This window comes from Neodiprion fabricii, chromosome 3 (assembly GCF_021155785.1).
Source record: "Neodiprion fabricii isolate iyNeoFabr1 chromosome 3, iyNeoFabr1.1, whole genome shotgun sequence".
NCBI classification, from domain to species: Eukaryota; Metazoa; Arthropoda; class Insecta; order Hymenoptera; family Diprionidae; genus Neodiprion; species Neodiprion fabricii.
The window spans coordinates 28,188,319-28,209,600 of NC_060241.1; the positions used below are offsets into that span (position 1 = coordinate 28,188,319).

Genomic DNA, 21,282 nt, shown 5'->3' on the forward strand with positions numbered 1-21,282 from the left:
CTAAAAGCCTGTATCTGTTGGAAGTGTCAAATTTCGCATATTCATATATAAATTTGAAAAATCTCGGTCAAGTAACAGTTTAATGATATCAAAATGCCTGAAGGAACAAAGGTTATGCTGATTAATTCGTGCTGTCGTCCCCGATCTATAAATTATTCTGAATTTCCCAACATTCAATTGACTAAGATATTTAATTACAGAATTTAAAACTGCGCGATGTTTGGCGAACATGCAACAAAATTCGGGCTGCCATATTTCGGGTTGGGCTCAATCTTTGGGACTATTACAAACCTTTGGATCCCAACAACAATAGCCTCCTCTCAGGTATAAATCCTCTCTGAACACAAGTTAATAGACAAGAGGGTATTAGGAAACCCAAACGTATAACCTCTCTTGTTTCGCATTACGTTTCCTAGTACTGCTAATACAGGGTGTTTCAAAGAATTCTACGCCCTATAATTGGTATGTTGTTGCTACGCGGATGGAATTATTTAATACTTCAAGTACGTCACTCGAAAAACCTTAACTAACACAGAAACATGTAAATTGATCTGTCTCTTATATACACGTGCATTACAGTATAGCACCAAGACCTGCCAGATGTATTAGATAGCAATGAATGCGTGGTCTAATAATAAATACGAAGAGAGAATGTTTTAACGCCTATGTAAGTATTACGAATTTGTCGATTAGGGAACGGATTCGCAGAATACAAAAATGCTATCCGTGTATAGGTACAATGTAGGAGTGCCCCACTTGCAATATTCCATCGATCTATCTAATCCTATGAGCGGATATCAAATGTATATACGTGTGTATCTCAGGTGACCATTAGCGGAATGGAAATTGGCAAGACATTTCATCCCAGTTGCAAATTGCAAATTTGAAATTGGCTCTTTGGATTTCGTTAAAAGTTGTAATTCTAATCAGTCTTAACAGAACTATACATCTAGGTACACAAAAAATAGTGCAAGCGATACTTGATTACATTTTTCAATTCTCAGTTCAGGCGTATCGAAAGAAAATCTCACAATTGAACTCATGATTTTGATCGAGCAATTTGTATACAATGTATGCAAAGTAACTAGAAAAGTTCATGAATGTTTTTTTAATACTTTTTGCAGAATCAAAATTTGTCTCGGTTCTGACAGGGCCTCTTCGAGGTCCTATCGGTCTGTCGGATCAGGAAATTGGCGACTTGGCTGACTATTTCAGGGTTCAGGACGGAAGGATCCTGTACACACAGTTTTGTCAAGTTATTCACGACAGTGGTAGGTTATCAGATTACTCGTAACATGAAAATATATCGACACGTTCAAGAAGAAAAACGTCCGAAGTAGCGGCCTTCAAGAAAATGCTTATTGTTCGAACAGAATTTTTCTCTTTCATTAGTATTTTTAGAACTCGGGTATTCAGAACGTACGTTAAGCCAATGGATATAGCTGTGTCGGATAAATTTTGCCGAAGCGATTACCGTTATTTTAAGAAAGCTCAGATTTACCAGTCAAATCCTCTGTACCGTTATCCGTTACCATATACCTGAGGTACATTCTTAACTCAAGAGTCCAGACACGCGGGTAGATGCACACCTCTACAAATTCAATCAACCAAAGAATAATTTGGTTCTTACATTTTATACGATGTCAGATTTGATTGTATTCAGCTGCTTATTTATTATTCGAAATTATCCGATTAACTGAGATGCAACAAAAGAAATCGTATCCTCACTCACAAGAAATCTCAGGTGAAAAGAATGCTGTGGCTGATGACAATTATTGAGTTAGGAATAAAAGGATCTATATAAATCTGGTTCTAATATGGTTTACTTAATTGTAGCTTCATAGATATAACAAAGCCATTGTGATAAAAGTGAATACGATTCTATCGGCTCTTGTCTTCTGAATAACCCAATTTTTGCTGTTGAGTTCAAATTAATTTCCATCTGGCGACACATTGTCGGCAATGAACAAAAAGATAATAAGTTTTCAAGCAACAAGATTAAATATAAAACAGTGATCTATTCTGTATATATCTTCCCATGTGTCTATTGTCAGAGAGGACGTTGCCTCCACTACCGGAAGTTTTTAAATATTTAAGAAAGGATGCCTGTACGCCGTAAAAAAAAGATATTCAAACGCGAAATAGGCGAATATTGTCTTAGGATATTGTTTCCTTTGAAATAGAATAAATAGAATTGAATTATTGAAATACACATTCCGTCTATCAAATGAATGAACTCTGGCTGATCTACGAATGAAATCAAAGCGAATGTAATGCCACAGCAATAATGAGTAAACCGGCTTTGAGTATGTCTGTTTTTCTATTAACGCATTACGCATGTAGCTGTGGTCCTATTACGCGTAACGTCCCACCTTATTACTTTCACACGAATAAATTATTGGTTGAACTTTGTAGTTCCTGAATTCGGAAAAAATAAGTCACTAGTGACGGGGTTAGAATGGGAAGATCCATTGCATGTAAACCGACTCAGTCACACCGAACACAGGAGGTTGTCTCTCATCATCACACAAATCGCAGTTCTCATCAACAAACGGAAACTGATCCTGCGACCTTACTTCCAAGACTACGAATTGGTATGTTAGAGAAAATCCCTTACTCTGTGATAAAAGTCTCGCGTGATAAAAAAGATAAAGTTAAAGGTACGAATAGTCCTAGCCAAGTCGCGACATTGCATGCATCGTTAATGATATTATAAATTACCGACAGTGGTAGATCTACGTAAATGGCGATATTACGCATTACCTTGTCATCTCCACTGTTTTAGGTAGCAAAAAATTCTGGAACAGTGACCTTCGCCCATTTTGCAAGAGTCCTAAACTTTCTGGGCATCGTGCTGGCTGCCGATGAATTTAATTTATTAGTAAAGAGATTTGTGAAGGACAGTTACACCGTGAATTATGTAGCTTTTGTCAAGGCAGTAGAGGATGCTCAGAACTACATGGATCAGCACGGGATGTTGGATTTGGGTGGTGTACGTTTATATCTCACTGTCCGGATTTCCTGTTTCAGCAAATACCGATAACTCCAGAATTTTCATCCTGCAGAGATATTTGAGCTATGCTAAAACTTTATACCTACTTTCAGAATTTGCTGGATCAATTTCCTGGAAGAATTATCACTGCAGAACTGCCAAAATTGCCAAGGCCAGAGATAGGTCGGGTATTACCAAGTGAAGTGTTTGAACGGCAATCTGTATTTCATCCAGTAATGGAAAAACGTAAAGAGTTAATGCCACTCAGGGAAGTCTTGCAAAGGGTTCAACGCCACGTATTGGAGCACCGCATTCGTGTAAACGAATTTTTCAGGGTATGCGATTTCAAATAACATCTCATTCTCGATCACAAATTTAAAGGCTAGCACGATGCAGTCTGGAGTACAACGCACGAATCTTTTAACGGATTATCAACAGTAGCACGGTGATGACTTGTGTTTTTCATTTATTTATTTTCTTTACGCAACATAGGATTTCGATCCCTTGAACTGTGGACGGGTAACAGTATCACAATTCCGAAGGGCTCTTGATGGAATGCAAATATCAGCTGTGGCCCGCCTGTACTTGGCCGAACCAGAAATCGAAAGCATTATTGCGTTCTATACCGACTGCAATGATCCTGAAAGAATTAATTGGCGGACCTTCGAAGATGACTTAGACCAAGGTAAACTGGGTCTTCACATGTTATCAAATTTCCGGCTTTAAACATGCATCTAATCTTACGTTCTTTCATTTTCTGAGAGGATATTTGCAACTATCCCACCGCCATTTGGACAAGGAATTACGTCGTTCTAAGCTCGAATCAAGATTTGAGCCTAATTTCTAGTAGCTCATATAGGTCTTCATTCTATGTGTGTTGTGTATAAGTTGGCGCTCGTTACAAACTGTGTCTGTATGCTTCCGTTGCATGTAGTGTTCACTGTCAAAGAACTGGATAAGCTTCCAACGTTGCGCATCGATCCCCCTCCCACTGAGATAGCTGAATTGTGCAAAAGAGGACAAAAGGATTGGCAACGCGAGAAACCGTCTACGCGAGAATTATGCGAAGCAGCTCTGCACCGCGTGAGGCGTCGAATCGAAGAGAGAGGAATCCTTTTGAAGCAGTTTTTCAAAGCTTACGATGCGTAATGGCTTGAACTAGACAATGCAATGTTGTATTTTTGACAGCTCCGGTATTTTTGACTGTAAATCGATTCTCATTGTTCGTAGGCATAATCACGGCCACGTAACGAGGAGTCAACTTCGGCAGACCATGACTACTGCTTGTATTCTGTTGTCCCGGGAGGAGGTGTACGCTTTGGAGCAGCGCTACAACGATGAGCTGGGTTTCAACTATGCCTGGTTCATCGAAGAAATGGAAGCACTGCCCAAGGAAGTGCCACTGTACTATGCGATGCTGGAGGAGAAAAAGTTGATTAATGCCGAGAAGTCACCGCCAAATCCGACCAGCGACGAGAGCAATATCGTACTTATCCTTGCCAAGATCAAGGCCAAAATTGTTCGGGAACGAATCGGGGTATGTTCTAATAGATCACTTTGCACGGTCACTAACTCACCGTGGGTCTATCTTCGTTTACATCAAGGTTACATGTAATCTAGCGGAACGTTGTTTATCAATTTTGCAAACAAAATGTATTTCACGGGTGAGTAGAAAACCATTGCTTTGCTGTCACTTTCTGTTGTCAGGTCTTAGAATTCTTGACACCGTTTGATCCACGCAGAGAGTTGATTATAGGAAGAGCAGATTTTATTCGAGGATTGGATCAGCTGCGTTGCAATTTAAGTTGCCGAGAGATTGAGACTATCTTTGAAGTGTTTAAAGCACCTCTCAGGTACATAACAAACAATGTGGGTATGATGATTTCCATAGGTCATGGGTGGTTGAACGGATTTAAAATAATTGAGTTGTCCTATCTAAGCGGGTGTGCTTTCGTTTTCATGAAATCCATTGCTACACCTTTTGGCTGAACACCAATACCTTACGAGTAATTGGTTTCACCAAACCGAGGCAAGAGATGTATAAACATAGCCTTGAAATATTTAAATGTTTACAGACCACAATTTATCGAATACGCGAGATTTGCTGAAGCGGTCGAAGAGGCTTTAGCCACTGGATCTCTCGAACGAGCTCCACTTTTGGTGCCCGTGCAACACTTGCCATCGACCGCGTGCACGAGAACGTTCCTCAACTTCGAAGAGCGTCGGGTACTTGCGCAAGCGATGGACAAGTTGTGTACGCAGAAGAATATGAATATGGAGGAACTATTTGCGGTGAGTGAATGTTTAAACTTGCACGGCTATGTCCGTGTGAGAGTAGGTACGTGGTATTGGATAATAAAATTATAACACCTGTTCGAAACACCGCGACACCACACATCCGTTTAGAATTATTTGCCGTTTCTATTTGCTCAGGACTTTGACAAGGAAAACATCGGATCTGTGTCTCTGGATTGCTTGACGAAGGCTTTGTCGACGAGAAACATGCTACACATTGTGAGCAGTGTTGAACTCGAAACAGTATATAAATGCTTCGGCATCGAACGCGGTGGACGCTTGGAGTTTGATTACCGAGCGTTCTTGAGGGCATTGTACTTGTTACAAGAGAATAAAAGAACCAATCCGATATAAAATTAAATAAAAAAAATATTCAACACATTCGGTACAAGTTCTGATTACCTACTATATAACGTGTACCTCTACTATTTGCAACTCTTTTATCGGTGAAAATACTTCCGAGAAAATACGATGCAATTGTTATAGTGATTCAGATTGTAATTTTTGCTGTACAACCGTGATTAAAAATATTTTTAGCGAAACTATTATTGACTTGATCAACAATTTACATGGAGTCACCGTAGTATTAAAACATTTGAAATGTTAACAATCTAACAAAATAACCAATCGATACGTGCAATTTGCTGATAATCAGACGCCGGAATCCCTACGCGGTCACATTAAGGGGTTAGGTGGGTTTCAAAATTTCAAAAAATCGAATTTTTTTTTTTGCTTACCTCATAATTGAATATGTTGAGAATATTCCTTTGAAATTTTAAAACGATCCGAGTCATATTCTAAGAGATATAGCCTTTGGATGTTTCACCCATCAGGCTATAACCGAGCGTGACGCAGGTATATGGAGGCAGATATATCGAGGCAGCTGCTTAGCTATTGTTCGTTTATTTTTGTGATGCGAATACTAGGCTTAGGACTTGCCGGATGTAAAAAATTCTGTGGTTTGATGGATATAAGTTTCTCATTCTTGAATGCATCAACGTACAATTTTTATGTTGATAAAATACATGAGTGCGTCATAACTGTTGCCGAATCAATTTTGTTGTCTGCTGCAAATCAAGAAAAAAAATTAACGTGTGATGAAAATAATGTTGAAGATACGACAGATGTTACCGTGTCAGGTGATGGCACGTGGAAAAATTATGGGTTTGCATCATTATACGGTGTAAGTACGATTATTTACATGTTATTTGAATGTAAATCTTTAATCGCGTTTTTCTCGAAACTACATTTTTGAAATCGGTAGTCACGATTTCTCGAAAACTTATGAACCGATCTCTTTCAAATTTTGCACACTTCTTCAAAATAACATTATCTCGTGCTTGAACGAAGGATTTTTTTTTTTCTATTCCAAGTAATTTTTCAAGGCCATGAAGGGTGCAAATTTTACTCAAAATAAGGGTTTTTTGTTTTCAACGCCGCCAAAAATCTAATTTTTGATTTTTTTTTTTCCTTCGTCCAAGTACGAGTTTTAAACATCTACTAACAGAAAATTTTTGGTTTTTGCATTTCAGATGAATCTGTCATGAGTTATCCTGACTACGCCGAGAGAACTTTTTTTTGAGGGGTCATAGCAGACGACGTGTCCACGCCTTAATTTTCAATATTTTGCAATAAAAATTTGACAAACTACTTATAAAATATGTATCTTTTATGTGTTAAATTGATGGAATGAAATATTCTGTTGGTTAAGTAAAAAAAAATTCATAAAAATGTACCTATTTTGAGCTTTTGAAACCCACCTAACCCCTTAACACCTCGGTATTCACACTGCAGAGAACCAGGCGCCTCGGATATGCATCCACGTATACTCGTATTCAACTTCAAAATTGACGGACTCCCCCCGATAAAGTGAAGATAAAGTGCGTATTTCTTGTCTGAAATGTATAAACTAAAATTACTTTGAATTGATATATACAATTTTATCATCCATGAACTAAAAAGCTCAGAAAAAAACGTTAAATCACATTCATTTTCGTTCAGAATTTTCTTGGTGAAAATCATTACTTTTTACGTTTGAACTCGACAGTTAATATAATATCACGGATTTTTGGGTTATTTTGGTACATCGATAATAGAATGGTGCGTCTCGGATTTTTGGTCTCGGATTCGATTTGAATGACCCTTACCTGAATAATTGGACCCTCAGGCACTCAGAAAACGCAGCGAAAAGTGCGTGGGATCAACAGGAGAGAAATTACGAAGAAAAAAGTATCAGCTGAGAAATGGGATAAACTTAGGTTCTGGTTTTTCGGCTCTAACTTTTGATGCGTTGATCGCAGCGTATTGGGACTGCGCCCAATCGATTTCTCTCGCAAAATTACGTCGGAATAGTGCTACAATTAATTTATTCCAGCACTTCTCAAAATCGCTAAAATTTTCGCCAAAAATGGAAAGGGGTTAGCCTTACCATTGGATGAAGAATATAAAGACAGTTGCCCCGATGGGCTTAGATGTGACAACCGAAAATCGCTCTGTGAGATATTCCAACGGTATTGTTGAAAACATATTGCAGAACATCAGAGAGTTACCGATTTTGACCCGATACTGGCTGCATTCACCTTCCCAGTAACACAGTCTTCGCAATGGTTAGTCAAAGCTAGTACTTAGCCTATGTGTACTGACCGACTTGTCGGCGATGCAAGAAATTATTGATGAGAATAAATTTCTTCCAAAATTCGTAGCAAAACAGTGATTTAATTAAAGTATAGGTACCCGAGAGAAGAATGTATGCATAGATCATGAATAATGACAGATCAGATGAGATAATGACGCAGAGACCAAAAAGTATACATGCATATGCGGTCCATGTACGATATTGATATATATATTCCATTTGCGATTAATATGTGATGCATGCTATAAATTTTATAATATTCCAGGAGACAAACTGGATTATCCACAATAATCGGCTATAATATTAAAATAGAAGAATTATTCATTTCGAAATGGGATTCTATTCGACACGCGCTCGATGTATTCCATAACATTAATATTCTTAATTATTCCAACAACTTTTCATTTGCTCTCTCGATCTTGAATTTTCAGAGGCACAGAATCGAAACGCTGTTTTAGCTGGTCGCAAGTGAAGCATGTGCGTTGGGTGGAGGAGCGAAATTGTTTTTCGAAAAGTATTCGGATGGAAAACAATTCAGAGTAACTGCAACACATAACGGATGCGTTAATTCTGAACGAGATGAAATGGATGCTTCGTATATGAGACGGTATTTAACGCTGCGTAGTGGTTTAAAGACCTAGAAAGGTGATAGGGAGAGAAAGAACGACGCTTCTCAACACTTCGAGTGTATTTTAACACACATTAGAAAGATACGAACGAAATTTTTCATCATCCAACTGTCGCAGAACGGCAGCGTTATTAGCCGACCCGTTCACTGAAGAATATATCTTCAGTCAACGGCTGACCATCGAAGGGCCTGGCCGCTTGAGTCTGAAATCGGCAGGAGAGATGAAGTGTGTATTTCTTGTATGAAACGTGAAAACTAAAAGCATTATACATCATATCTTATCATCATACATCATACATCATACATCGTACATCATACATCATCATACATAGTATTAGAGTTTAATACCAAAGTTTGGATGTCGGATTTTCAGAAAGTGACGTCACCAATTTAAAATCAGCCAGCCAAATTCCTCAGTCGGGAAACAACCGCGCAGTAGAGCGGACGGATGAGAGTCGCGCTCCGCAAATTTCGAGTACCGGGTTCTCAACCTCCCGGATCCCGCGCTTCGGGTCCGCTACGTATTTCGAGTACGGGGTTCTCAACCTCCCGGATCCCGCGCTTCGGGTCCGCTACGCGGTGAAACTCGAGTTCCAGGATAAGCGCTCCGTGGTTCCTCGTTCATGTTTGCAATAAATTATTTCAATTCGTTTTTCGCGCAATCCCAAATTCGGTAGCTGTCAGTCCCCTGATAAAATTTCTCGACTTCCAGGATAAGCGCTCCGTGGTTCCCGGTTCATGTTTACAATAAATTATTTCAATTCGTTTTTCGCGCAATCCCAAATTCGGTAGCTGTCAGTCCGCTGATAAAATTTCTCGACTTCCAGGATAAGCGCTCCGTGGTTCCCGGTTCATGTTTACAATGAATTATTTCAATTCGTTTTTCGCGCAATCCCAAATTCGGTAGCTGTCAGTCCGCTGATAAAATTTCTCGACTTCCAGGATAAGCGCTCCGTGGTTCCCGGTTCATGTTTACAATGAATTATTTCAATTCGTTTTTCGCGCAATCCCAAATTCGGTAGCTGTCAGTCCGCTGATAAAATTTCTCGACTTCCAGGATAAGCGCTCCGTGGTTCCCGGTTCATGTTTACAATGAATTATTTCAATTCGTTTTTCGCGCAATCCCAAATTCGGTAGCTGTCAGTCCGCTGATAAAATTTCTCGACTTCCAGGATAAGCGCTCCGTGGTTCCCGGTTCATCTTTACAATAAATTATTTCAATTCATTTTTCGCGCAATCCCAAATTCGGTAGCTGTCAGTCCGCTGATAAAATTTCTCGACTTCCAGGATAAGCGCTCCGTGGTTCCTGGTTCATGTTTACAATAAATTATTTCAATTCGTTTTTCGCGCAATCCCAAATTCGGTAGCTGTCAGTCCGCTAATAAAATTTCTCGACTTCCAGGATAAGCGCTCCGTGGTTCCCGGTTCATGTTTACAATAAATTATTTCAATTCGTTTTTCGCGCAATCCCAAATTCGGTAGCTGTCAGTCCGCTGATAAAATTTCTCGACTTCCAGGATAAGCGCTCCGTGGTTCCCGGTTCATCTTTACAATAAATTATTTCAATTCGTTTTTCGCGCAATCCCAAATTCGGTAGCTGTCAGTCCGCTGATAAAATTTCTCGACTTCCAGGATAAGCGCTCCGTGGTTCCTGGTTCATGTTTACAAGAGATTATTTCAATTCGTTTTTCGCGCAAGCCCAAATTCGGTAGCTGTCAGTACGCTAATAAAATTTCTCGACTTCCAGGATAAGCGCTCCGTGGTTCCCGGTTCATCTTTACAATAAATTATTTCAATTCGTTTTTCGCGCAATCCCAAATTCGGTAGCTGTCAGTCCGCTACTAAAATTTCTATAACTTTACAATCTTCTTATAATCTTCTTGGTAAAATATGTCGATCAAAAAATTATATCAAACCTTACACATTATTTTTGATTTGTTCTCACGCTGAAAATATTTATTAGTATTCGAGGTATAACTCGAGGTGGTTGGCGGTTTTCTTTGGAGGTAGTTAGGGGTGTTTGCGGGTAATCTCGGTGATTCAGGAGGAGGGGGACGAGGATTTGTGCTCGGTGAGTAAAACACTTTTATAATATTTCATGGCAATTGTAACTATATTTTATCTGAAATATTTCAAACTTGTCATGTTTACATTAAATTATTTCAATTCATTTTTCGCGCAAGCACAAATTCAGTAGCTATGAATAAGCTTATACAATTTATTATATTATTAATTAATTAATTAATATTCTTATAATATTTGATGGCAATTGTAATTATATTTCATCTGAAATATTACAAACTTGTCACATTTACAATAAATTATTTCAATTCATTTTTCGTGCAAGCACAAATTCAGTAGCTACGAATAAGCTTATACAATTCATAACATTATTAATTAATTATTTAATCAATGACTCAATTATATTAATCCTTACACAATATTTTCGATGTGTTCTTATACTGAAAATATTTATTACTATTCAAGGTATAACCTGAGGTGGTTGAAGGTGGTCGGAGGTGGACGAGGAGGAGGATGAGGAGGACGAGGATTTGTGCTGGGTGAGTAAAAGACTTTTATAATATTTGATGGCAATTGTAATTATATTTCATCTGAAATATTACAAACTTGTCACGTTTACAATAAATTATTTCAATTCATTTCTCGTGCAAGCACATATTCAGTAGCTATGAATAATCTTATACAATTCATCATATTATTAATTAATTAATTAATATTCTTATAATATTTGATGGCAATTGTAATTATATTTCATCTGAAATATTACAAACTTGTCACATTTACAATAAATTATTTCAATTCATTTTTCGTGCAAGCACAAATTCAGTAGCTACGAATAAGCTTATACAATTCATAACATTATTAATTAATTATTTAATCAATGACTCAATTATATTAATCCTTACACAATATTTTCGATGTGTTCTTATACTGAAAATATTTATTACTATTCAAGGTATAACCTGAGGTGGTTGAAGGTGGTCGGAGGTGGACGAGGAGGAGGATGAGGAGGACGAGGATTTGTGCTGGGTGAGTAAAACACTTTTATAATATTTGATGGCAATTGTAATTATATTTCATCTGAAATATTACAAACTTGTCACATTTACAATAAATTATTTCAATTCATTTTTCGTGCAAGCACAAATTCAGTAGCTACGAATAAGCTTATACAATTCATAACATTATTAATTAATTATTTAATCAATGACTCAATTATATTAATCCTTACACAATATTTTCGATGTGTTCTTATACTGAAAATATTTATTACTATTCAAGGTATAACCTGAGGTGGTTGAAGGTGGTCGGAGGTGGACGAGGAGGAGGATGAGGAGGACGAGGATTTGTGCTGGGTGAGTAAAACACTTTTATAATATTTGATGGCAATTGTAATTATATTTCATCTGAAATATTACAAGCTTGTCACGTTTACAATAAATTATTTCAATTCATTTCTCGTGCAAGCACATATTCAGTAGCTATGAATAATCTTATACAATTTATTACATTACTAATTAATTGATTAAGTACATTAATCCTTACACAATATTTTTGATGTGTTCCTATACTAAAAATATTCATTACTATTCCAGGTATTACCCGAAGTGGTCGGAGGTGGACGAGGAGGAGGACGAGCTGGACGAGGAGGAGGACGAGGTGGACGAGGAGGAGGCGGGGTGGGTCGTGGGAGAGGACCTCTCCTCTCCTCAGAGGAGGGGAGGGGGAGGGGCAGGGAAGGGGGTGAGGAGGGTGGGGAGGGGGAAGGGATGGGAAGGGATGGGAAAGGAAGGGAAGGGGCGGGGACGGGAGGGCGGCGGGGAGGGGAGGGCGGGGGGAAGGGCGGGAGGGAGGGAGGGCGGGAGGGTGGGCGGGCGGGAGGGATGGAGAGAGTGGAGGACGGATGTCGATGCGAGCCCGTTAGAGTTAATAGAGCAGTACACCCCCCCCCCCCTCCGGCGCCCGCCCTCCCTCCCTCCCTCCCGCCCTCCCTCCCTCCCTCCCTCCCTCCCTCCCTCCCCCCCTTCCCGCCGCCCTCCCGTCCCCGCCCCTTCCCTTCCCTTCCCATCCCTTCCCCCTCCCCGCCCTCCTCACCCCCTTCCCTGCCCCTCCCCCTCCCCTCCTCTGAGGAGAGGAGAGGTCCTCTCCCACGACCCACCCCGCCTCCTCCTCGTCCACCTCGTCCTCCTCCTCGTCCACCTCGTCCTCCTCCTCGTCCACCTGGTCCTCCTCCTCGTCCAGCTCGTCCTCCTCCTCGTCCACCTCCGACCACCTCGGGTGATACCTGGAATAGTAATGAATATTTTTAGTATAGGAACACATCAAAAATATTGTGTGAGGATTAATGTAATTAATCAAATAATTAGTAATGTAATAAATTGTATAAGATTATTCATAGCTACTGAATATGTGCTTGCACGAAAAATGAATTGAAATAATTTATTGTAAACGTGACAAGTTTGTAATATTTCAGGTGAAATATAATTACAATTGCCATCAAATAGTATAAGAATATTAATTAATTAATTAATAATATAATGAATTGTATAAGATTATTCATAGATACTGAATATGTGCTTGCACGAGAAATGAATTGAAATAATTTATTGTAAACGGGACAAGTTTGTAATATTTCAGATGAAATATAATTACAATTGCCATCAAATATTATAAAAGTGTTTTACTCACCCAGCACAAATCCTCGTCCTCCTCGTCCTCCTCCTCGTCCACCTCCGACCACCTTCAACCACCTCAAGTTATACCTTGAATAGTAATAAATATTTTTAGTATAAGAACACATCGAAAATATTGTGTAGGGATTAATATAATTGAGTCATTAATTAAATAATTAATTAATAATGTAATAAATTGTATAAGCTTATTCGTAGCTACTGAATTTGTGCTTGCACGAAAAATGAATTGAAATAATTTATTGTAAATGTGACAAATTTGTAATATTTCAGATGAAATATAATTACAATTGCCATCAAATATTATAAGAATATTAATTAATTAATTAATAATATAATAAATTGTATAAGCTTATTCATAGCTACTGAATTTGTGCTTGCGCGAAAAATGAATTGAAATAATTTAATGTAAACATGACAAGTTTGAAATATTTCAGATAAAATATAATTACAATTGCCATGAAATATTATAAAAGTGTTTTACTCACCGAGAACAAATCCTCGTCCCCCTCCTCCTGAATCACCGAGATTACCCGCAACCACCCCTAACTACCTCCAACGAAAACCGCCAACCACCTCGAGTTATAGCTCGAATACTAATAAATATTTTCAGCGTGAGAACAAATCAAAAATAATGTGTAAGGTTTGATATAATTTTTTTATCGACATATTTTACCAAGAAGATTATAAGAAGATTGTAAAGTTATAGAAATTTTAGTAGCGCACTGACAGCTACCGAATTTGGGATTGCGCAAAAAACGGATTGAAATAATTTATTGTAAACATGAACGAGGAACCACGGAGCGCTTATCCTGGAAGTCGAGAAATTTTATTAGCGGACTGACAGCTACCGAATTTGGGATTGCGCGAGAAACGAATTGAAATAATTTATTGTAAACATGAACCGGGAACCACGGAGCGCTTATCCTGGAAGTCGAGAAATTTTATTAGCGGACTGACAGCTACCGAATTTGGGATTGCGCGAAAAACGAATTGAAATAATTTATAGTAAACATGAACCGGGAACCACGGAGCGCTTATCCTGGAAGTCGAGAAATTTTATCAGCGGACTGACAGCTACCGAATTTGGGATTGTGCGAAACACGAATTGAAATAATTTATTGTAAACATGAACCAGGAATCACGGAGCGCTTATCCTGGAAGTCGAGAAATTTTATCAGCGGTCTGACAGCTACCGAATTTGGGATTGCGCGAGAAACGAATTGAAATAATTTATTGTAAACATGAACCGGGAACCACGGAGCGCTTATCCTGGAAGTCGAGAAATTTTATTAGCGGACTGACAGCTACCGAATTTGGGATTGCGCGAAAAACGAATTGAAATAATTTATTGTAAACATGAACCAGGAACCACGGAGCGCTTATCCTGGAAGTCGAGAAATTTTATCAGCGGACTGACAGCTACCGAATTTGGGATTGCGCGAAAAACGAATTGAAATAATTTATTGCAAACATGAACGAGAAACCACGGAGCGCTTATCCTGGAAGTCGAGTTTCACCGCGTAGCGGACCCGAATCGGGGGATCCGGGAGGTTGAGAACCCCGTACTCGAAATACGTAGCGGACCCGAAGCGCGGGATCCGGGAGGTTGAGAACCCGGTACTCGAAATTTGCGGAGCGCGACTCTCATCCGTCCGCTCTACTGCGCGGTTGTTTCCCGACTGAGGAATTCGGCTGGCTGATTTTGAATTGGTGACGTCACTTTCTGAACATCCGACATCCAAACTTTGGTTTCGACCTTTAATACTATGTATGATGATGTATCATGTATGATGTATGATGATATGATATGGTGTATAATGAGTTTAGGTTTCACATTTCATACAAGAAATACACACTTCATCTCTCCTGCCGATTTCAGACTCAAGCGGCCAGGCCCTTCGATGGTCAGCCGTTGACTTCAGATATATTCTTCAGTGAACGGGTCGGCTAATAACGCTGCCGTTCTGCGACAGTTGGATGATGAAAGATTTCGCTCGTATCTTTCAAATGTGTGTTAAAATACACTCGAAGTGTTGAGAAGCGTCGTTCTTTCTCTCCCTATCACCTTTCTCGGTCTTTAAATCATTACGCAGTGTTAAATACTGTCTCATATACGAAGCATCCATTTCATCTCGTTCAGAATTAGCGCATCCGTTATGTGTTGCAGTTACTCTGAATTTTTTTCCATCCGAATACTTTTCGAAAAACAATGTCGCTCCTCCACCCAACGCAGATACTTTACTTGCCACTAGCTAAAACTGCGTTTCGATTCTATGCCTACGAAAATTCGAGATCGAGAGAGCAAATGAAAAGTTGTTGGAATTATTGTGAATATTGATGTTATGGATTACATGAAGTGCGTGTCGAATAGAATCCCATTTCAAATTATATAATTCTTCTAATTTCAAGTTATAGCCGATTATTGTAGATAATGTAGTTTGTCCTCCTGGAAAATCATAAAATTTTTGCGCCTGTCAAGTAGGCATCCGCCCTTACGCTGACGCAAACATGTAACTCGTTAGGCGTTCGGTTCAGATTCAACCTGCATACGGAGAATTTTCACGGATACATAACATAATGAATTAGCACTTGAATTAGAGACAGATAAAATGTAAATGTTCTAGATGAATTTCCATGAACAAGTCGATCGCTCCTAAAGTGGGGGCCTCATATCCAATAAGGTCCATGATGGAAATTTGTGGATACGTCGTTTGATCTTGAAAAAATAGATGTTCAGTTTAAAATCTATGAATAAGGTATTTTTGGACAGTTTTATAATAGGAGGCTAGTTAATTAGTTAATTTTAACTGCAGACAACACTTCGTTGATGTAAAATTTACCCGTGGGATTTGGTGTATCTAAGGACTTATGCGATGGTGCATGGAAGATGCATCGATGGTATCATCAATAAAGAAGTTACTTGTAGTTATCGGCTCGATTAATGGGGATGCCGGTTTTCGGAACGCTGGGAGAAAAGCTCTACCTGTGTGTGATCTACTCGTGGCAACTTCTCGCTTTACCGGCGTCAACTAGCGATGACTTTGCGATCCTTCGACTTCGAGCATATACTAACGAAGGTAGCTCTCATGCCGTCAACCCACGCGTCAACCTCGCCAAAACTGCAGCCGAAATGATGCGTGAGAGAACGAATTTACTGGTTACAGCCTGTGCTCTCACTCTGCATCTGATTGGCTGGAAGGAAACATATTGGCCAACCAGGTGTAGAGCGAGAGAGGTAGGCTGTAGTGAACATATCCTTATTCTCTCTCACTTCTCCGCCATACTTTTTGCGCACGCGAGACTACCCCCAGCAGTGTATGCTCCAAGCCTTCGGCAAACGGTATAGTGTAATACTTGTCTGTTAGTGTGGCTAGCATGCTGACGAGGCCCGTTCGAGCTGGCAACCCTGTGCGCAGTACCGCTTCCGACGTACCATCTTTCCCGTGAAGCAAGAGTGATTGTTTTCAACTTTAGTCTTATTTAACACAATTTTTATTAATGTCAGAGCCACAGTCTACGCTTCTACTAAGAAAACAGTTAGCAGGTACCCTAAATATTATTTAAATACATAAATGCAAGGCGTGAACGGTGAATTGTTCGTAAAAAATGCTTGGTCATTTTTAGCTACGAAACGGTCGACCTCGCCAACACGGTCGATTCACATTTCTTTGTCAGTTGTGTCTGTCTGGGAATATCTTTAATTAAAATTCTACCGAGTACCGCGACGTACCCAAAATTTTGATCACAGATCCTATAAATTCCCGGCGTTAACTTGAGCGCAAAAATCAATAAAGTTACACCCGTGTACCCCTGTGAATAATGCTAACCTAGCATTTCGTTTTCTACCAGAGAACTGCCCAGGCCATGCGCCCTGACGTGAAATGCGTCACGAAGATTACCGTCTGCTTATTTTTAGCCTTTGCGTGCTCCACGTATTACGACGCGACCTTCTTCGTTTAAAAAAAACGCCATAGTTGACTCGAATATCAGTTCCCAATACAAACAATTTTTTCTCTTTATTATCTTCTACCTGTTCCTCCCTTCTCCTGGTCAACAAGCATCGTGACAGGAGTCGACCAATTCACAAGGTTGGGTCAATCTCTGGAGAATACCTCTGATTATTATTAGTCTGCAGTCATCTCCACAGAATCTTTTGAACGTTCACTTCCTTTGTGACAACTCGTCGTAATTTCACTCATTCGTCCGAAAATATGATACTGCATACGAATATGAAAAAATAAAAAAACGAATAATAAGTTATTTCGAGTACTGCAAATTTTATCCAACCCGTCATTTGCTAGAAACAAAATTTTGTCAATCTTAGATAGATTAATTGTACTCACTTTACAGTATCTCTTGACTATATATTCGTAATTATGTTCTATTATTATTAAAGCCCAAGAACCTGGTATCTGTTTAGGTTTATCATTTCGTACATTTAAAATTCGGATCCTCTAGGGTCTTAATGTATACAAATCATTTAATCAATGGTCAATCGGACCAAATTGAATCCCATTATGTGTGACAGTAGATTTACTTATTGCCCTGCTTGATTGGGAATTAATGTAAAGCACGCTGCCTTTGTATTCATTACAATGTATCCATACAGCACTTGAAAAGAGACGGTTAAATGTTTCCTCTCACTTGATATCATATTTGACAAAATTTGAACAGCATTCACATCTCTGAGCAAGAAGGCAGCTGCATCATGTGGAATTAAATAGATGGGCGCAAACTCGCATCGATTCGATCCATTTGTTGTCTTAAACAAGCTGATCTGTGCTTGAGTTTGATTAATTTTATAGCTGACGATAAAATGTAATCCTATGTTTATTGGGAATTTTCTGTCCAATTTCAGAATTAAATAAAAACCCAGTGGAAGGGTTTTCAGCAGGCCTCATAGATGATAATGACATATATCGATGGGAGGTGCTCATCATTGGACCTCCGGATACATTATAGTAAGGATTAACGTAACTCTCTTAGTGGAATCTTTTATATCTTCTCATGTTGTTATTTGGGTCAGTGAATTATAATGAAATGACGCTTGAGAGTACGAGTTCCCACTTCAAGTAGCTGAAATTTTGAAATTTTTTCATCAATCACTCATGTTGTATACACTGTATTATGAATAATCAAATTAATATTGTTTTTAAGTTCAAACATTTTTGAAACATTATTTCTGAAATGCCTTTTTTCTGCATTTATGATCTTCGATAAGAAATAACAAGATAAGGCAGCAAGGATTATTCAACTGCAAAACTGTATCTTATTTTTCATTCAATTATTTGTAATTTGTTCTCTTTTATCTATTTATGATTTATACCGACTCCTTGAAATAGTACTTACCTTACCAGGTAGATGAATAGATACATAATAGCTCTATTGTTGTCTCAAAAATATTTGTACTTGTATTGGCAAGTCCTAGTTCTAGTCTAGGGAGTCTACATTTTTTACATTGAATCAGTCTAATTTAAGTAGTTCACTTACTGCAATTCATTGCAAAGAAGAGTTAGAATAGATGAATAACATTTATCCTTTTCTCATTTCAAGTGCGTGATATGTGTGAATAAATTTCTTTTTACAGCGAGGGTGGTTTCTTCAAAGCGCATTTACAATTTCCTAAAGAATATCCGCTGAGGCCGCCAAGGATGAAATTTATAACAGAAATATGGCACCCTAATAGTAAGTTGTTTCGATTTTTATTTTTAATACAGTTATAAAAAAAAAATGTATCTTTATAGTATCATATTAATTTTGACTTGTAATGAAGCTGCGAAGAGCATAGTAGTAACCAAACTGAATTGAACTGTTTGTGCAACTATGTAACTTGCTCGCTGAAATTGACTATAATTGAGATAGATATCCTTGTAATGTATTTGGACACAAAGAATAATGATTTTAAATAGTTCCAAAAGTATTGAATTCAATTAGACACTCAACATTTTTCAAGTTTTAAGTTCAACTTGGTTTTTTAACAGTCGAAAAGAATGGCGATGTGTGCATATCGATCCTTCATGAGCCAGGCGATGATAAATGGGGTTATGAGAAAGCATCAGAGAGATGGCTGCCTGTTCACACAGTTGAAACAATTCTTATAAGTGTCATCAGCATGCTCGCTGATCCTAATGATGAAAGTCCTGCAAATGTAGATGCTGCTGTGAGTAATATTTTCTGCACTGTGTAAATATTAATATTGTATTTAATAAAACAGTACTTGATTCATAATTAAACTTGTCAATGTTTACAGAAAGAGTGGAGGGAAAGTTATACAGAGTTCAAGCGAAAGGTGGCAAGATGTGTTCGAAAAAGCCAAGAAGAGTGTTTGTAGGGGAAGAACGAATATTCAAACGGAAAGACTTATTTAATTCTGGTATGTCATATCACAGTAAATTAATTACTATGAGATCAAATCAAAAGCACGAAACAAACACAAGACAAAAACATGCGACCATATGGCCTTAAACAAGCGATACATTTCCCCGACGTTACGATTGTTCTGAGGTCTACCATAACCCAAATTATTTTTGTTCTATGACTACAATTAATTTTGGTCTCCAAGTAGTAAAATTAAAATCATAGTTTCAGGACTTTGCCATTATCGTCATATGTTTCATGTCTGTAGGAAATAATGGGTAGTATAGCATCAAATATTCTGATCTTATCTCCAAGATCCTTTCCACGCATTTTAAACTATGATCAAGAATTCTTCATTTCAGTACGTAGTATACGTTCGCAGTAAAAGAAACTTGCCAATTTGTTAAAAGAACAAACCGTTCGTTTGTAACATACCTTTGATTTAAACACCCAGAATTATTTTACCATAACGTAAGATACCTCAAGTATTGAATAGGTTACATGGTTCGTCTGAAATGTTTTATCCCTCATTTTAACGTGCATAATATTGTAGTGTTCTCGTTATTGATTAGTTAGTGAAATATGTTCATTTCCCAGACTGCTGGATCTATAAAAAGTGGAAAAAGAAATAGAGTTGAAAATGATTGACGAATTTGGTTATATCCACAGGGAAATCACGCACTGTATGGCATAAAACCAAGCGAATCATGCGGATATTGGAATACAGTGCCACTGAATACGGATTAGAGCAAACCTGGGCGAGATACCTCGTTAAGCTCTGTTGAGTCGCCGAACCATCAACAACGTACGAGCCATCGACATGAAAAACATGAAAACACACACAGCTCACCTTTCACACGATGAACTAATTTACAAATATACATAATACAAATCATCTGTACCAATAATACCCTAATATTAATAGTGATTGTAAACTTAACCCCCCTGTCCCTCCTGCCCAGCACTCTGTAATTTAAAGTATGTTTACGTTTATCACTCAACAATATTCCTTAGCGTCGTTTCATATTTTCTTACTTTCGTATTATAAATAAATTTTTGTAAAGTCGTAAAAAAAAAAAACAAAGAAGCAAGAATCGTTGACGTAAGCCAGTAAAATACAATGTGAATTACATTTATATCATTATAATTACCGATACCAGATGTATAATTGCAATGATTGCAATATATATATATATATATATATGCTGTGTGTGTGTGTGTGTATATATATATATATATATATATACATATATGATATAAATTTTTGCCGAACCGTAAGTTGCCAAAATAACGAACGCTAGTTAGAGTAATGATAATAATGAATAACAATAATAATGGTAATTATTAGTTGAATTAATGTTAAGTGCACACGTACATGCTGTGAAACATTGTACTCGCTCTTCGTCACTATGGTGGCCATTTATCCTTCCCCACCTCTCCGACTTGCGGTTCTACTACAAAACTTAGGTTGAAATTGAAATAATTTTGTCCAACTATATATAATAATATTGTCAATTAAATTTTAAAACAATGAATTTTCACGACTTATCACTTTTTTTTACCTTTTTCTATTATACATTATACAGCTATCGTTCTGTACATTGCCGTAAACAATCTGGTATTTATTACGAATCGTTTAAAATGATCTGTGCTTATGTCG

At 38.1% G+C, this 21,282-nt stretch overlaps 2 protein-coding genes across 2 annotated transcripts; both read left to right on the forward strand.

Annotated features, from left to right (window-relative positions):
- Positions 1 to 93: 93 nt before the first annotated feature.
- LOC124178302 lies at positions 94 to 5,641 on the forward strand. Its single transcript, XM_046561537.1, has 12 exons — positions 94 to 111; positions 201 to 324; positions 1,125 to 1,271; positions 2,416 to 2,598; positions 2,790 to 2,992; positions 3,106 to 3,327; positions 3,485 to 3,677; positions 3,927 to 4,137; positions 4,223 to 4,529; positions 4,700 to 4,845; positions 5,068 to 5,284; positions 5,426 to 5,641. The coding sequence occupies exons 1-12, from the start codon at positions 94 to 96 to the stop codon at positions 5,639 to 5,641; spliced, it is 2,187 nt and encodes a 728-aa protein (XP_046417493.1).
- A 10,995-nt stretch (positions 5,642 to 16,636) lies between these two features.
- Positions 16,637 to 21,157, forward strand: LOC124177196 (ubiquitin-conjugating enzyme E2 G1). Its single transcript, XM_046559325.1, has 6 exons — positions 16,637 to 16,809; positions 18,124 to 18,226; positions 18,853 to 18,950; positions 19,247 to 19,425; positions 19,516 to 19,638; positions 20,292 to 21,157. Exons 1-5 carry the CDS (start codon positions 16,764 to 16,766, stop codon positions 19,594 to 19,596), a joined length of 507 nt encoding a protein of 168 aa, XP_046415281.1. The 5' UTR covers positions 16,637 to 16,763; the 3' UTR covers positions 19,597 to 19,638; positions 20,292 to 21,157.
- Positions 21,158 to 21,282: the final 125 nt, after the last annotated feature.

What these genes read in the sequence shown, in the direction of transcription:
- LOC124177196 (XM_046559325.1), top strand. Translation starts at nt 16,764, where the DNA reads ATGTCAGAGCCACAGTCTACGCTTCTACTAAGAAAACAGTTAGCAG. An exon ending in ACTAAGAAAACAGTTAGCAG is followed by an intron (nt 16,810 to 18,123) that starts GTACCCTAAATA and finishes GTCCAATTTCAG; the next exon opens with AATTAAATAAAAACCCAGTG. An exon ending in AGAAATATGGCACCCTAATA is followed by an intron (nt 18,951 to 19,246) that starts GTAAGTTGTTTC and finishes GTTTTTTAACAG; the next exon opens with TCGAAAAGAATGGCGATGTG.
- LOC124178302 (XM_046561537.1), top strand. An exon ending in TCAAGTTATTCACGACAGTG is followed by an intron (nt 1,272 to 2,415) that starts GTAGGTTATCAG and finishes TGAACTTTGTAG; the next exon opens with TTCCTGAATTCGGAAAAAAT. An exon ending in CCAAGACTACGAATTGGTAT is followed by an intron (nt 2,599 to 2,789) that starts GTTAGAGAAAAT and finishes TGTTTTAGGTAG; the next exon opens with CAAAAAATTCTGGAACAGTG.